Raw genomic sequence first — 17,692 nt, 5'->3', positions numbered from 1 at the left:
TATTGTAAAATTATAAGTTATTCAGCATTATTAAATTATCAATTTTACTCTTAAGTTCAAACCCCACTTGAGTCTTCATATGAACATCCTCCTCTTTGTACTATGTATACAGGAATAAAAAACTTGCAAGCCTCAACATAAGTCAAACATTCAACTTGTATTGAATAACCTTCTGGACATGAATTGTACTCGAGTTCACATTCAAAACCCAAAATTCGACTCTAGGGTGTGGGGATAGAATCATCCAAATGAGTTGGTTGGACACATCCGATCCGATCTCAACAAATAGACCGGCCGGTTGGATCGACAATTTTCTAACATGTCCAAATGACGAATCAGCCATCCCACCAAATAAGCAAGTTGTATTGATAATTTTTCAACCTGTTCTGCTGGATGTCTCAAGATTAATCTTTTTAATAAGCGCAAATATCGATAATAAGCAAAGTCTCTTTACATATAATATGCTTAGATTTCCAAAATTAACAGTGAGTAGCCTCGAAACAAGTCGAAATTTAATAGTACTTTAGTGTGCCATAAGATTCTAAAATGGCACACCAACTTATTGCATCTACATTGTTAGAGCTACTTCTACATTTTCTGCACAACACAAGGTCCTGATCTCTCAATGTCTCATCCCACGTAGAATCCAGGACTTTGAACTCGACCACCGGGAATTCAATGTTTTCTGATTAAAATATCAACCTCCAAAAGCAGAGTTTGTAATTTTAGATCGATTTAACCTAGAAACCAGGTTGGCTTCCTGCATGCCGTGATCTCCTGGGCCTTTGAGAAGCTAACATTGAGAAACGACATGGAGATCCCGTCTGTGATGATGAACTAGAGCTTTGATCAATGAATGACATTGGAGAAATTTGGTTGTGTTGAACACGAGAACCGGTTATTCTCCTCTGGTTGTGCAATAACATTGATTCTGACATCACACGTTGTTTTGTGGCATCATCTACGTATAGAAGATCATCAATTTTTCCCATTAAGTTGAAGGCTAAGCTCTCCATTACCCTAGAATAGCTTTCAAGGATTGACTGTCCGACATCCTGGATTGAAAAGAAACCGAACATTTGGTCATAGGGTTGCAGGTAGCTATTGCAAATCACACTTGGCACCAGTATGAACAATATGGGCCGGGATCTTAACTTTAAATTCGTAACCATCATGAATTTACAATATTATAGTGGGAATGTACAAACCGTACCTTGTTATAGTGAATCTTGTTCATGTCCAAAACAGTTTGAGGAAGGCCAGGAAAGTGCGACTTTAAGTTCTTGAGAAGAGCATCTGCTCGATGTGCATAGGTTATACTCTTTTCTGTACCATCAACAAGTCCCTTTACAGTGCTACCCCATAACAATCCCGTCTTTGAACGATTCGGTTTTTTCTTCTGACGTTTCGATCTCCAAAAGTGTATAGCACTCTCAATCCTGTTCATTATTTCCAGAGTACTGTATTCGGATGAAAGGTCCAGGTAATCAAGAAGACAGTCAGGAGAGAACTGATCGGCGGTTATAAAACGGTAGAGGATTTCTCCTAAACAAGCCTTCTCACTCTGAAATAACGAAATATTATGTTATACATCAGAAACAGCATCAATGAACGGATGAAAGAATGAACACAACCTGTTTTTTGAATCAAGAGGTAAGAACTTTCACACACATAAAAAGGCTGTTCTCTAGTATGGCCGATGATGCCCAATAGTATAAAAGAAAAGGAAGGTTTATTTTCTATACTCCATTTTCTTGCCTCCTCATTTTCTTTGGAGAAACATTCCTAGATAAATGAAAATAATACAAAATACATACATAATTCTACAGGAAAAACTACCAACTACATTTCAAAGTAAAATGTGTCACATTTTTACAACCAGCAATCACTAAGGCTAGCATGTTAACCCAGGTGTCTATTCGGAAATGTTCAAGGAACTTATTTTAGCTTCTTTTCTCTAATCATTTTTTATGGCGCCAAAGCAACAGAAAATAACAATCATATAAATAGGAAGTTCTTCAGCTAACATGGTAATGCAATGGATCTCAGTATAAGGAAGACAAGAATGAAAAACTCTAAACGTCCATGAAAGAATTATTCATTTTCCATATTAGAAATTTAATTATCAAATAAAACTTACCTTAGGCAAGCACTCCAAGTAAGCTTGAGGCACTTCCATATCTGAAAGCACGCTACTATTAATTCCCACAGCAGCTTTAAAAATTTGCTGTGTGCATTCCTTACGGTGTTGGAGCAGCCTTCTTGACCCCTCCGACAGCCCTTTAGCTGGAACCTTCGGGAATGGCAACCACCACTTTTCTTCAAGGGCAATAGATGGTCTCTGTGAAGATGCTGGACCTGGATATGCTTCAGCATGTTCCCCCTCAGCGACAACTATCCCTCGATCAACATAGTAAAATTCGTTGTCTTGAAACCCATCCAAAATGTCGATAAGCATTACATCTAGCTTCTTTAGTGCTGGAAGATTCACATACAAGTCTGATCGTTGTTGAGTAACCATAACCTCAAAGCTCCCACCGCCAGGAAATTCTTGAACTGATGGGATGAGCTCTACAATAGAATAACTCACATGTAAAAGCCACTCCATTTCACGTCGCCACATTGATTTTTTCTGCGGCGATAACGGCTCCAACTTCCAGAGCTCTCCGAAAACACTAGCTGTTAATCTTTAGTGTGAGTTATTTGACCTCATAAACAAGGACCCAAAAAAAATGAAAAGAGCCTGCGAAGAACACAAACCAGCAAGATTAGTTATTGCGTTGGAGATTGCCAGAGCACTGCTAACACCCTTCCCTCCACCTGACATATCCTCTCCTAGCAACAGCTTAGCAAATCTTTCCTTCATTAATTCAGCCTCTGTCATCATAAGCAACGTCCAAAATAAATGTACCATAAAATTGTAAAAAAAAACTAAAGGAAAAATAAATCATTGCTCCGTGCTAATTCCATATGTTGGCAAATGCAGGACCTCCAAGTTTGACTGATCCCTTAGCTGAATGACTAACCCATTTGACTTTCCTTTCCAACGGCAAAATGAACTCGTGGCTAATAATTTTACCACAGAACAAAAAACAACGAACGGCGTAGCACCAAGATAGTTCTACGGCATTCCCTCAAAAAAACAGAAGAAGATAATTTTACGCCAGTGAGTTGCAAATGCAAGCAAAATTGCAATGATTGTTTTGCCTTGCCATTTTGAGGTGGATTATACAATATGCCATATATACGTGGTCCTTTCACCTTCCTCTATCAAAGAAAATATAACCCTATGCAAAGTAAGGAAATTCGGTGTGTATAAATCCGTTTATGTATGTCATGCTTAGTTCTTTTAAATTGAACAATATTTACTCAAGAAAGGTCGTAGCTATTTGAATCAGAACGAACTTTACAACATGCACAGAAACACATCCATCAAGATTGCATTTGCCGGGGATTTCGTTAACTTCACCGTCGAAGAAGACAATATAAACTAGATTTAATCAAAGTCTAACAAGTAACAATCGATATATAATCTGCATGACTCAGAAAATCAAACTGGTCCTCGTTTATGAATGACAAACCAAATTTTTATCTAAATTTACTTTTCAACTTCCCCGTATATAAATATATATATATATATATATATATATATACTCACCCGACAAATCAGGCTGCTCGATTTTACTCCTCTCAGGTTTCTCCGGCGAGATGATGACGTGTCTGCCTCCAACAACGGGTAACATGATCGGAGGCGGCGGCAAACAATCCGAATTCGGAGCCAGATACAGAGGAGACGACGTCGTCGAGATTGAAGCCAACTGATTACGCGAAGAAAACGTACACGCGCTCGAAGTCGAACTCTCCGACTCGCTGACGTCAGCGCTCAAGCTATAACTGCCTTCGAACCGGCGAGATTGCAAATCCTCGAACTCATCCTCCGACTGCGAAGCTTCATTCTTCTCCATCCCGCAATGACTAGCTATGATCGTCATATTTAATTAAACACCAAAAAACCCAACCTTTTGCCAAAATCACTGCTTCAACGTCACAATCGAAATGTTAACAAAGTGGCATGACGGAAACTGGGAAGCAACAGTATGTGCTATGATCGAAAGTGAAGTCTTGAGGAAAAGTGAGAAAATAAAGAGAAAGCAGCATGACAATAAAGGTGTGGTCTGTGGAGTGTCTTATGGCTAGCTCATTGAAAGACGTGTTTGTGTGTTCGTTCGGCTGCTACAATTTGATGGGCGGAGACCCCACCGTCACATGGTGGTGCCCGCCTTTGTTCTGCGCAGCGCCGACACCTTTCTTGCATGCTGGAAACCTGGGTTTGTTTTATTAATTTAAAAATTATATATAATTTCAAAATTAATTTTACTATATCCTGCAAGATTACTCTAAATTTTAATGCAATATAAAATTTAATTAGTATAATAATACAAATGATATTTTTCAATATGGTATAATTTTTTTTAAAAACTTTTAAAAAATAATATCAATCATTTATTCATGTACAATAATAAATTTTATTTGTTGATATACAAAAGTATTATATTTAACTTTTTAAAATAAAATCTGTTTTTATATAATTAGAAATATATAAATCTTAATTATGAAATTTTAATACAATATATAATTTAAATACCAGCAAAATTAATTTTGAAACTATATATATTTTTTAAATTAATTAAAAAAACCCTCGAAACCTGAGGAAAAATATTATTCAGTAAAATTATTTATGTATGATGAAAGATTAATTATAGCGATGTCCAGCCCTCTATAAATTAATATGATGAAAATAAAATAATCTTTGCATGCTTAATGCGTAGAATGAATCATGTTGTCTGTTAATACAGAGTATTTAATTAAACAATTTCTTTATAAATTCAACCATTAAATATTTTTCAATAAGTTGGGTCTCAATTAATTAATGTGGATCGCCTCCCATTTATGATTGCTTGTTATTTATTTAATTTAACTTATTAAAAATATCCATACTTTGTTATATATAACTTACCGTGATTAGTCAAATCCATGTATTATATTTTTTCATGAATCGAATCGATTAGAGACTTGTATCATAAAATTGATCAGTATGACGATCTCATGAGAGTTTTAATCTTTGGTAAATACATTTATTTTTTATTTTGGTTTTGACTGAGAATATGTTCTTTACTCAATCATCTGTGAGGTTTTTTTTAGTTTTTTTTTTTTTTTTAATTAAAATGGCCCTTTGGAGGATTATTGAATTGTATCAATAACCGGGTCCCAAGAGGAAAGACGTTGGGTGAAAAGTAAATGAGGGCTGATGTAAGGCCCGAGAATTTGATTACCGTAATCTGAACTGATTTGGGTGTATTTACCGTAATCTGAGATTAATCTGGGATGAATTCTTGATTAATTGAGGTGATTAAAGACGGAACAGACCAGACCGGGACAGACGAGAAAGACACGAAGCAGGTGCGAGGGAGGTGCCACTCGCGCACATGCGCGATGTAATGCGCGAGTTGGGCAGAAGATCCCGCGCATATGCGCGGAGTGATTGCGCGCATATGCGCGAGCTGTAGTACGCTTGTCCAGAGAACCTCGCGCATAGGCGCCGAGGTGAGGCGCGCATATGATGCCGAGACACACGCGCCGAGAAATGTCAGTGCGCGCATATGCGCGATGTCAGTGCGCGCATATGCGCGATGTCAGTGCGCGCATATGCGCGAGTAGTCCTGTAGCCAAAGTTTTGAGACAGAACCTTTGGCGCATATGCGTGGAGTTGAGGCGCGCATATGCGCCAGCAGTTGTGAAGCAGCGCATCGAGACCAGTAGGTCTCGCGCATATGCGTCGGTTGGGGTCGCGCATATGCGCGAGACATGCAGATTGAGGAGTCGCCACGTTTCTTTGGCATGCAACATATGATATATATATATATATATATATATATATATATATATATATATATAACAAACGTAATCCTCAGAATTGAAAGAAGAGGAAACCGAAGGAAATTGATTTTGGTGCTTCAAGTTACAATCGTTCAAAATCCGTCCGTCCGAATTGTAATCCGAATTAAGTACTGTGTTCCTATCAACGCAGGCTACAACTGACGTAAGTTTTGTTATGTTTAGACATGTTTTGAAATTATGATGTTGTCAGAATTGAATGAAATTCATATATGACGTTCTTGACATGTTAGACATCATAGAATCGAAGTCAGATTAAGAAACGGACTGATTATGGAATTGTTATGAATTTTGGAGTCGATTTGATTGAGAATCGATATCAGATTTATATTATCGTTGAAATTATGAGTTATATCGATAGTGATTATGAGTTCTGGTATTATATCTGTGATGTTGGGACTGACGGGGTTATCGAGACTGTATTGTTATACCGTCAAAACATCCGTAAATTGTTATTGATCAGATTCGGTATTGATTGAGATGGTATCGTGGTATCATATGTCGATTGGCATTGATCAGATTATGTTTTGATTTGAGTATTAATCAGAACATGTTTTGAACTGAGTTATATACTGATATTGTATCTATTCGATTGTCATTATCAGATTGGGTATGGACAGTCGACTTCGATACTTCGTCTTCGTCGGACCGAGAAGATAAAGGTATAAATTAATGTTGAGTTGGGATTGCACAACTCGAGTGAGGTTTGACTCGAGTTTCCCTAAATCACATACTTTACCTTATTGTATTGATTTGATTGATGTACTTGTTCTCTTGATTTATAGACAGCATGTATTAGACGAGTAATCTTGTGACAGAAGTGCCTGATAGTGGTGGGATCGCCACGGGCACATTGCACGATGTCACAAGATAGTGTATTGACGATTGATTGTGCCAAAGTTTGTCACCGGATGATTGGCTATCGATGTGGATAGAATTATAACTTCTTCTATTACTGATGATCGATATTATATCGATGTGGATAGAATCGGAGCTTCTTCTATTACTGGTGATCGGTACCGTATCGATGTGGATAGAATCATAACTTCTTCTATTACTGGTGATCGATATTATATCGATGTGGATAGAATCGGAGTTCTTTCTATTACTGGTGATCGATACTATACCGATGTGGATAGAATACGAGCTTCTTCTATTACTGGTGATCGATACCATATCGATGTGGATAGAATTGATATTTCTTCTATTACTGGTGATCGATACCCTATCGACGTGGATAGAACTGGAGTCTTTTCTATTACTGTTGGTCGATATGGGAATACTAACTTCTGGAAACCGGGATCCCTAGACTAGGATTGAGTCTAGTCTTAAATGTGACGTCATGAGTCTAATTGACAGTTATATTGATTCATGTTGATTATGTTCCGGAATATGGTACATATTGATTTATGTTCCTGATGATGGTACATGTTTAGAATAGGATTTATTCTTGAGATGGATTTATATTCTGATTTGAATACATGTTAGACATATCTGTTATATGCTTTTATATTGTTTTATGATTGCATGTATACATGATTTATACTGAGAATGTAATTCTCACCGAAGTTATCCGGCTGTTGTCTTGTTTGTATGTGTGCATGACAACAGGTGGGATAAGATCAGGGTCAAGAAGAGAACGAGGCTGGACTAGATAGCGTGGAGATCCGAGCTTCGAAACAACTTAGGATTCAGCACTGAGATATAGTTGAACCTAGTTGAATTCTTGTAGATAATACAAGATTTGTATATGTATGGTTAATATGTAATTTGAATTGAATTACATTACGTTTCCGCTTTGTATTTAAAAAAAAAAAATTTAGACCCTGTTTATTATAATTGTTTGAATTATTTCTAAAGACGATTAAGAAATGAATTAGCGTCCGGGTCCCAAAGCTGACCATTTAAATAAATTGGTTCATGAATTTTGATCCCCCGCATTCAGATTTTTTTTTACTGCAATGCTATAAATTAAATTATTGTAGTTGTTACGTTGGTGAATTGTTATCAATAATGATGTAAAGATTACTGGAACATGCACCAATATTTATATATGACGACAATAATGCATTCTATTATTTGACTGCTACATATATATCTTTATGATTCTAATATAATGTCTGCCCCAGAAATAAACGAGCCTCTCTCTTTGTAGGGGAGAAAAATGAGGGGTTTTTTTTTTTCTTCCATGATGATAATAATAATCTGATGATGATGATAGTCAGTACTCTAGCTTTTATATTTCAAATGATAAATTATAAATAAATTGAAACTATAATTTCAAAATAATTAGAATGCTAAAAGTACATTAATGTATCGTTATATTGATATTTACAATTATTATATCGTAATATTTTTATTCAATATATTGTAAAAAAATTTCTAAAATAATTTTTTCTTTCTTTTTTAAATTTGAATAAAAAAAATTTCTCTTTTTAAAAGAAAAATTAAATTCCATAAATATTAGTTTTGTAACGATAATGAGTTATCTTCGATCTTGGGATCATGTTCTCATGAACTTTCTCATGCGCCATTACTCATAACTCAATTGTTACTCACGCTCTAAGAATCCATGTACTTAAGTTACAAGGTCTGAGTTTGAGTATTGAGAAAGAGAAATAAACTTTTATTGTAACAACCATGAGTTATCCTTAATATGAGGCCTCATGCCCTCATGAGTTTCTCAATGCACCATTACTCGTAGCATTATCTCACCTCTGAAAATGGTTTCTTTCTTCTTTCTACAATACTCAAACTTAAGTATTTAAGTCTTGAGGTCATGTGTTAGATTATCGAAGAAGACGAAATAGATTACTTCTAGGAGTGTGATATAGCTATGAGTAATGATATATGGGAAACCTATGAAGATATGAGCTAAGCCCAAAATTGGGAATAATTCATGGTCGTTATAAGTTTCAATTTGTTCACAGTGTGTTATCCTCCCAAAATAGAAGATAATGGCATAAATTGACATAAACTGATATTTCATTATATATTATTTCATTTTTCGTATAACATTTATATCAGGCATATTTTTATATTTCACTTGAACATTTTTTTTTCTAAAACTTAGATTAATTGGTCATGATGTGAAAAAAAAATACATATGAATGAATAACATGTTGAATATTTTTAATTGTTGAACTTGAAATTACAAATATGATATTTTAGTAATATATATATGTATATGTGTGTGTGTATATGTGTGTTTTTTTTCTTACACAATGACATCCAAATCTTCTTGACAAACATAACCTAAGATCATTTTGATTTCGAGTTTTTTAGTATCAAGCATCTAGCTCCCTGAAATAAAACCTTCTTGTTTTAGAAAAATTGATAATATAGCTAAGGAGGGAACTTTAGAGAGAAGATTTCACATGGAAAAAATAATTTCCCATGCTAACGGATCTAGTTTATAACAAGAGATCTTATAGCATTTATCAACGAGGCTCTATCAATCAATATTACATAGAAAAAATCAATTCTAAATATTAATACTAGATTTTCTATTCATAAACAAACTTGAGATTTGCGATCTCTGGTAAGATTAGTTCAGGATCATGTGGTATTATATCTTTTCCTATGAGTGGATTTTATGTGAGACCGTCTCACGGATCTTAATCTGTGAGACTGGTCAACCCTACCCATATTCACAATAAAAATAATACTCTTAACATAAAAAGTAATACTTTTTCATGAATGACCCAAATAAGAGATTTATCTCACAAATACGACCCGTGAGACCGTCTCACACAAGTTTTTGCCCTTTTCCTATCCATCATATTGGAATAATGTTAAGATCATAGTCATCGGTCTAACTTTACTCCAAAAATTAACTCAATGGGAGGATATTCCAAGTTCGTGTATATAACTTCTATGAACTTAATCAAGCCGATATGAGACATCTAACACGCTCCCTCACGCCCATGAATGAACAATTATAGCATGAAATTTATAAGACATTAACGGATGACCCATAAGAACAAACCAATACATAATAGTGGGTTTGCTCTCTAATACCATGTTAAAATCACGAACTTGAGTAACTTTACACCAAAAGTTAGCTCAAGAGGAAGTATCGTTCAAGATCATGTATACAACTCCCAAGAATTTATTTGAGCCAACATGAGACATCTAGCCTACCTCCCCACATCCATAAATAAAAAACTGGAGCGTGAAGTTTATAATACATTAGTATGTGGCACATAAGGGTAATCCAACAAGTGTTAGATGTCTCACATCGGATGCATTAAGTTATTGAGAGTTGTATATATGTAATTGAATAATCATTTCCTTTGAGCTAGCTTTTTGGGTGAAAATTTGATATTAGATTGAGACCGAGAACTTGAGACTAAATCAACATCCAAAAACTAGTTCAATGAAAGATGATTGTCCAAGTTCATATATACAACTCCCAAAAACTTAATTAAGTCAATATGAGAAATCTAACACAAAGATTTAACACAATTAAAAAAAATTGATTTTGCTTATATCAAATATGATATATTAATATGAAAATAGTTAGCAAAATGACCTTGATATATTTTTTTTTAAAAAAAATCTATTGTTCATAGCGTATTGGAAATAGGATAGTTAATTTTCAAAAAAGAAGTTTAATCAATATCATTTTTCAAAATTTATATATTATTTAAATTAATATGTAACCCGTGTAATATAAGACAAGTTTCACTTAGATTCAAAATGTACATTTTAAAACTATTTTTAATATATTTTAAATGTACTTTCAAAATTAAATTCTATTAAATAAAAGAATTGATAAAATAAATCTATCACTTTTATGAGTTATTTGCACCAAACCCCCTTTGAAATATCGAAAATCTATATTTATTCACTGTGAAAGTTAAATAGGTATTCTAGATATTAACTTTTATGAGTTATTTGCACCTGATATCTTTTAAAAAAATTTGACTGTGCTTAAATCTCTATATATATTTACCAAAAAAAAAAAATAGAATTGGCTCGAATCTCAATAACTCATTGTAAAAAAAAATTGGGTTGGGCTACAGCCTAGGACGGGCCAAGCGTAGGTCCGTCCCTGCCTAGAATCATTATTATTGCTTGTATATATATTATAAAAATAAAGAAAAATTTTACGGGGCTCATAATTAATATGCAATTCCTATACATTACATGAGTTAAATGATGAGATTAACCAATTTGGTTAGTTTTATGACAACTAAAACAGTTGTTGATTTTATCAAAAATCATTTTTTGTAAATATTAATCTTCAAGACATGAATCAACTTCATTGACAAGCTTTCAGTGTATGAAGATGTTTGTTAATGGAAGTGTCTCCCAAATGTAAGGCACGTGAAGTATCTTCTGGCTGAGATAAATCAAGGATGGGAAATGAGTTATTGTCGGTTGCAACAACTCAACCAACCTTGGGGGACCAGCAGTAAAGGAAGGAAACTTACGGTTGGATCAAGGAGAGATATATAGTGATCTCTTCATTCTGGATCAGAAAATGCATGAGAGAAGAAACTTGACTTACATGAGAGGAGAAGGCTGATAGGAAACACATGAGAATAGGGACTTGTACAAAAGAGAGTTTCTGTGTGATAGTGTGTGCGTGAAGTCTTTTGTAATTTCCACTTTGTACATTGCTTGAGATCAATAAAAGGCTTTCAGGGTGTTCTCCCGTTGACGTAATCCGTAAGGCCGAACCACGTAATCTTGTGTGTATTTCAAGTTTTATGAATTGCTGCATGTGATCAGGGAATTGCTATCTTCTTGTGCAAATTGTTATATCATTGTTTTCTCCAACAATTGGCGCCGTCTGTGGGAAGCGAAGCCACGACACGACACGACACGACACGAATAACAATCAAGAAGATGGGCTCTACGAAATTTGATTTCGAGAAGTTCACAGGGAAGAATGATTTTGGCCTGTGGAGAATCAAAATGCGAGCAATCCTAATACAACAAGGACTGGAGAAAGCATTAAAAGGAACAGAAGCCATGATGGGTGATCCGAAAGAAAAGGTGCAAAATCTTGCAAAGGTACAAAGCGCAATCATTCTCTGTCTTGGAGACAAACCCCTGCGTGAGGTCTCCAAGGAAGTATCAGCAGCAGCTATGTGGACCAAACTCGAATCACTCTACATGACTAAATCCCTTGCCAACAGGTTGTACATGAAACAAAAGTTATATTCGTTCAAGATCACTGACGAGAAGAACATCTCTGAGCAGATTGATGAATTCATCAAAATCTTGGATGACTTGGAAAATATTGAAGTTAAATTGGAAGGAGAGGACAAGGCACTAATCTTGTTAAACTCTCTCCCAACTTCATATGAAAACTTCAAGGATGCACTTCTCTACGGCAGGGAGCAATCAATCTCATTGGAGGAAGTCCAATCAGCTATAAGGGCCAAAGAACTACAGAAGGGAATGAACTCTCATGGTCATGGGCAAGGAGAAAGTCTAAATACACGAGAGAGGCTTGCTAAAAGACAGCAAAGGAGGAACACTTCACGATCAAGATCCAAGAGTCAAATCAAATATAGGTGTTTCTTATGTCACAACGAAGGACACTTCAAAAGAAATTGTCCAGAAAGAAGAAAGAATCATCAAGGAAAAGGCTATGAAGATGGTGAAGCCTCTGTGACATCTGATGGATATGACACGGCAGAGGCATTGGCCATATCAGATCAAGGGACATCAACTGAATGGATTTTAGACTCTGGATGTACATTCCATATGTGTCCCACAAAGTCATGGTTCGAAACTCTTCATGAAACAGATTTGGGAGTGGTCATCCTAGGGAACGACAAATCATGCAAAGTAAAAGGTATAGGCTCCATAAGACTTGGAATGGATGATGGCTCATATAAAATCTTACAGCAAGTCAGATATGTACCAGACCTCAAAAGGAATCTAATCTCCCTGGGTACACTTGAATCAAATGGTTGCTCCTTTAAATCAGAAAATGGAAAATTAAAAGTACTCAAGGGATCATTGGTGATTATGAAGGCTGTAAGGAAGAACTCTCTGTACATCTTGCTGGGGAATACAGTCTTGGGAAGATCAGCTGTGGCAGAAGATAAGACTAATAGAACATGGCTTTGGCATAAAAGGCTAGGCCATGTAAGTGAAAGAGGTCTAATGGAACTATCTAAACAAAAACTACTTTGTGGAGACAACATCAAAGGAATGGACACTTGTGAATTCTGTATACTAGGGAAAGCAAAGAGAGTGAACTTTGAGCCTGGCAAACACACTACCTCAAGGCCATTCGAGTATGTTCACTCGGACATTTGGGGCCCCTCAAGGACAGCCACTCATGCGGGAGGGAGATATTTTATGTCAATCATAGATGATTACTCCCGAAGGCTTTGGGTCTATGTACTCAAAACTAAGAATGAAGCATATACAAAGTTCAAGGAATGGCTAGTATTGTATGAAAATCAAATGGATACAAAACTGAAGCACCTTCGAACTGATAATGGATTAGAATTCTGCTCTGATATGTTTAATCAATTCTGTGCAAAGAAGGGTATCGTGAGGCATAAGACAGTTGCTGGGACACCCCAACAAAACGGGGTAGCTGAACGTATGAATAGAACTCTATTGGAAAGAACAAGATCCATGCTACTAGATGCAGGTCTACCAAAGGCCTTTTGGGGGGAAGCTGTGACTACAGCCTGTTACTTGATTAACAGGTGTCCTTCAAGTACAGTAAACTTCAAGACCCCTATGGAGATGTGGAAAGGTGCCCCCATAGACTACTCAAATCTAAGGGTGTTTGGTTGCATGGCCTATGCTCACATCAAAAGAGACAAGCTTGAGCCTCGAGCAGTAAAATGCATCTTCATTGGATATCCTAATGGAGTGAAAGGATATAAGATGTGGAATCTAGAAGATAAAGGTCCCAGGTGCTTTATTTCGAGGGATATAATATTTGATGAAGGAAAAATGGGATGTATCCAACATAAAGAAACATCAAATCCTTCAAGTGAACTTTCCTTGGAAACACAGATTGAGGTGGAGAATTCTGAAAATACAAATGAAGTTCCTCAAGATTCTACGAATACTGATCATGGAGAAGATCCAATACAGACTGAATTAATAACTGGTAAAGACAATGACTCCTATATGCTCACAAGGGACAGAAAGAAAAGAGAAATAAAACCACCTCAGCGATTTGGACATGCAGATATGATTTCATTTGCACTAAATATAGCAGAGCGGATAGATTACTCAGAGCCAACCTCCTATAGAGAAGCTATAACCTGTCAACAGAAGAACAAGTGGCTTGAAGCTATGAATGAAGAATTGAACTCATTAAACAAGAACAAAACATGGGAGCTAGTTAACAGACCTAAGGGACAAAGAGTGGTGGGATGCAAGTGGATATTCAAGCTTAAAGACTCTGGATTAAGACAGGAAGGAGAACAATATAAAGCCAGGTTAGTGGCAAAAGGATACACACAGGTGGAAGGCATTGATTTCAACGAAATCTATTCACCTGTTGTCAAACATGCTTCCATCAGAATCTTGCTGGCATTGGTCACTCAATTTGATATGGAATTAGAGCAACTTGATGTTAAAACAGCATTCCTGCACGGAAATTTGGAAGAAACCATATTCATGGAACAACCGGAGGGTTTTAGTACCTCTGAAAATGAAGGAAAGGTGTGTCTGTTAAAGAAATCTCTATATGGTCTCAAGTAAAGTCCCAGGCAATGGTATAAACGGTTTGATGAGTTCATGACACAAATACACTTTGTGAGAAGTAACTTTGATAGCTGTGTGTACATGAGAAGTGACAGAAATCAACCCAAAATCTTCCTGCTCCTCTATGTGGATGACATGCTTGTAGCAAGTAAAAGCCGAACTGATTTACAAGCACTCAAGAAAACATTAAGCTCTGAGTTTGAAATGAAGGAACTAGGAGAAGCAAGAAGAATACTTGGGATGAATATCGATAGGGACAGGGGAAATGCAACCTTGTTCCTAAACCAAAGCCAATATATAAAGAAGGTACTTCAAAGAGCTAGGATGCTGGAATCAAAACAAGTAAGTACATCGATTGGCCAACACTTCAAATTATCTACTGATCACTCTCCAAGCAGTAAGGAAGAGGAGGAAAACATGAAGAATAAACCCTATGCCAATGGGGTAGGGAGCATAATGTATAGCATGGTATGCAGCAGACCAGATCTCGCATATGCTATGAGCGTGGAATCACGGTTTATGGCTAACCCAGGAGAATTACATTGGGAGTCATTGAAGTGGACCATGAGATATTTGAAAGGAACTTCAAACTTGGGACTGATGTTCAGACAGCAGACGAATGAGAAACAACCACTTGTTGGATTCGTGGACTCAGATTATGCTGGGAACTTGGATACGAGGAAGTCACTCACTGGATTCATCTTCATGCTCTATGGAATTGCTATCAGCTGGAAAGCTACTCTTCAACCAGTTGTTGCCTTGTCTACAACCGAAGCAGAGTATATAGCACTCACAGAAGGAATAAAAGAGGCTATATGGCTCAAAGGCATACTAGAAGAACTTGGAATTACACAACAGTGGGTAGCTGTCCACTGTGACAACCAAGGAGCGATACACCTTACAAAACACAAATTTTTTCATGAGAGATGCAAGCACATCGATATCAAGATGCATTTTGTAAGGGACATCACGACAAAGGGCCTGGTTAAAGTAGAGAAAATCTCAACACATGAGAACCCTGCTGATATGATGACAAAGGCGATGCCACAAGCTAAGTTTAAACATTGCTTGAACTTGGTTAATGTGGTGGAGTCTAAATAACCCAAGGAGTATTGGAGAACAGCCTGTATTTGGAAGACAAGGTGGAGATTGTTAATGGAAGTGTCTCCCAAATGTAAGGCACGTGAGGTATCTTCTGGCTGAGATAAATCAAGGATGGGAAATGAGTTATTGTCGGTTGCAACAACTCAACCAACCTTGGGGGACCAGCAGTAAAGGAAGGAAACTTACGGTTGGATCAAGGAGAGATATATAGTGATCTCTTCATTCTGGATCAGAAAATGCATGAGAGAAGAAACTTGACTTACATGAGAGGAGAAGGCTGATAGGAAACACATGAGAATAGGGACTTGTACAAAAGAGAGTTTCTGTGTGATAGTGTGTGCGTGAAGTCTTTTGTAATTTCCACTTTGTACATTGCTTGAGATCAATAAAAGGCTTTCAGGGTGTTCTCCCGTTGACGTAAGCCGTAAGGCCGAACCACGTAATCTTGTGTGTATTTCAAGTTTTATGAATTGCTGCGTGTGATCAGGGAATTGCTATCTTCTTGTGCAAATTGTTATATCATTGTTTTCTCCAACAATGTTGTATTGGCGAACTTGAAAAAGCAGTGGATTTTAAAGAAGACCAGTCCGTTTCTTTACATTTAAGACACGTCGACAACTTTTTATTTACTAATTTTCGTACCATAAAAATGTATTAAAATTGTGTCCGTAGTTCCGTACTGTATATCATCATGAGATTATGTAGAAGCTAAAATTGAAATAAGAATACAACCATCCAAAATAAATCAATTGTAGTCAAAGATAAAATGGGAGCTAAAAACTCTCGATTCATTATGTTAAAAAAGGTACGTAGAACTCAAGTTGTAGAAACCATTTAGGTAAAATGAATTAGGAGAATAATCCAGAGGAAATTTAAAGGAAAATCACATTTTTTGTTATATAGTTTACACTTCTTTTTTTTAGTTATGTTAACAATAAATTTGTAATTTTACTTTTATAACTTGCATGTTTTTTCATTCCCGATCTTCTAAAACAAGATGGGATTTTCCCCCATTCTTAGTACCGGCGATTTGGAGTTTACAGGAACAAGTTCAGTTTATGGTTTTGCAGGGTTTATGGCGCTGGGTCGGGTTCGTCACTGTCGCAGACGGGTCGAATAAGCCCACATATATACTTTTGACTTGGTTGACTAAACACTATTACATACAGTAATACAGATTAGTTGCTTCTTAAAAAATTTTAATAACTGTATTGAGCTGCAAACAAATATTTCAATCTTCAAATTAACTTTGCTTGGATCCAAAGCATATGATACATATATATGTGTTTATTAAATATTTTAATATATATCCTCATATTAAATCAACCCAAAATATTAGGGAAGTATTGATTTTAGATTTTTAATTACTTTTGTCGAGTTTAAAAGTTTAGAAATATTCAATCTAAATTTTATATATTATATATATATAGGTTTAGTTATATTCAATGTAAGATTTTCTAGTGTTTTAAAAAGTTTTAAACTTTACAAGAGTCTTGATATATTCAAAATGTCAATAGATTTCTAATGACTCAATCAAATTTTATTAAGTACAAAAATTAAAGCCTAAAGTACAATTATAAAATGTCAAAAATTGTTTTTGATACTAACTAAAGATTTGGAGTGAGATTTAACTGAGAAATATTTTAAACTCACATACTCACTTCTATTAAAAAAATATATATTCAAATACAAGTTAATTCATTATTTTCTCATCTATATAATTTTTTTCCTTTTTTTTAGATTTTTTAAAAATATATTTTTATTGCTAACGATTGTTAAAAATCGAAAATATTAAAAATTTGATAAAAATTTATTACACTACAAAAAAAACGTAATATTTACTATTACAATTTAAAAAATACAATCATAAAATATTATAAAGTTTACTATATACAATTTCAAAAGATTCACATTCTTTGCGACGAATAAACAT

At 35.5% G+C, this 17,692-nt stretch overlaps 1 protein-coding gene across 1 annotated transcript; it reads right to left on the bottom strand.

The window, feature by feature from the left end:
* Nucleotides 1-433: 433 nt before the first annotated feature.
* On the bottom strand, nucleotides 434-4,228 carry LOC142533570 (rop guanine nucleotide exchange factor 1-like). The gene is made up of 5 exons (XM_075640393.1): nucleotides 3,659-4,228; nucleotides 2,761-2,877; nucleotides 2,141-2,679; nucleotides 1,214-1,564; nucleotides 434-1,055 (listed from the first exon to the last, which is right to left on the bottom strand). Exons 1-5 carry the CDS (start codon nucleotides 3,990-3,992, stop codon nucleotides 741-743), a joined length of 1,656 nt encoding a protein of 551 aa, XP_075496508.1. The 5' UTR covers nucleotides 3,993-4,228; the 3' UTR covers nucleotides 434-740.
* Nucleotides 4,229-17,692: the final 13,464 nt, after the last annotated feature.

This window comes from Primulina tabacum, chromosome 18, assembly GCF_025594145.1.
Source record: "Primulina tabacum isolate GXHZ01 chromosome 18, ASM2559414v2, whole genome shotgun sequence".
In the NCBI taxonomy this organism is placed as follows: Eukaryota; Viridiplantae; Streptophyta; class Magnoliopsida; order Lamiales; family Gesneriaceae; genus Primulina; species Primulina tabacum.
Note: the sequence above shows the minus strand (reverse complement) of the source record. Positions and strands in the feature narration are given on the sequence as shown.

Bases quoted from the DNA above. Each gene is read 5' to 3' on its own strand.
- LOC142533570 (XM_075640393.1), bottom strand. From the start codon at position 3,992: ATGACGATCATAGCTAGTCATTGCGGGATGGAGAAGAATGAAGCTTCG. The intron at 2,878-3,658 runs GTGAGTATATAT...TTATGATGACAG, and splicing joins CGAGCAGCCTGATTTGTCGG to AGGCTGAATTAATGAAGGAA. The intron at 1,565-2,140 runs GTAAGTTTTATT...TCGTTATTTCAG, and splicing joins ACTTGGAGTGCTTGCCTAAG to AGTGAGAAGGCTTGTTTAGG.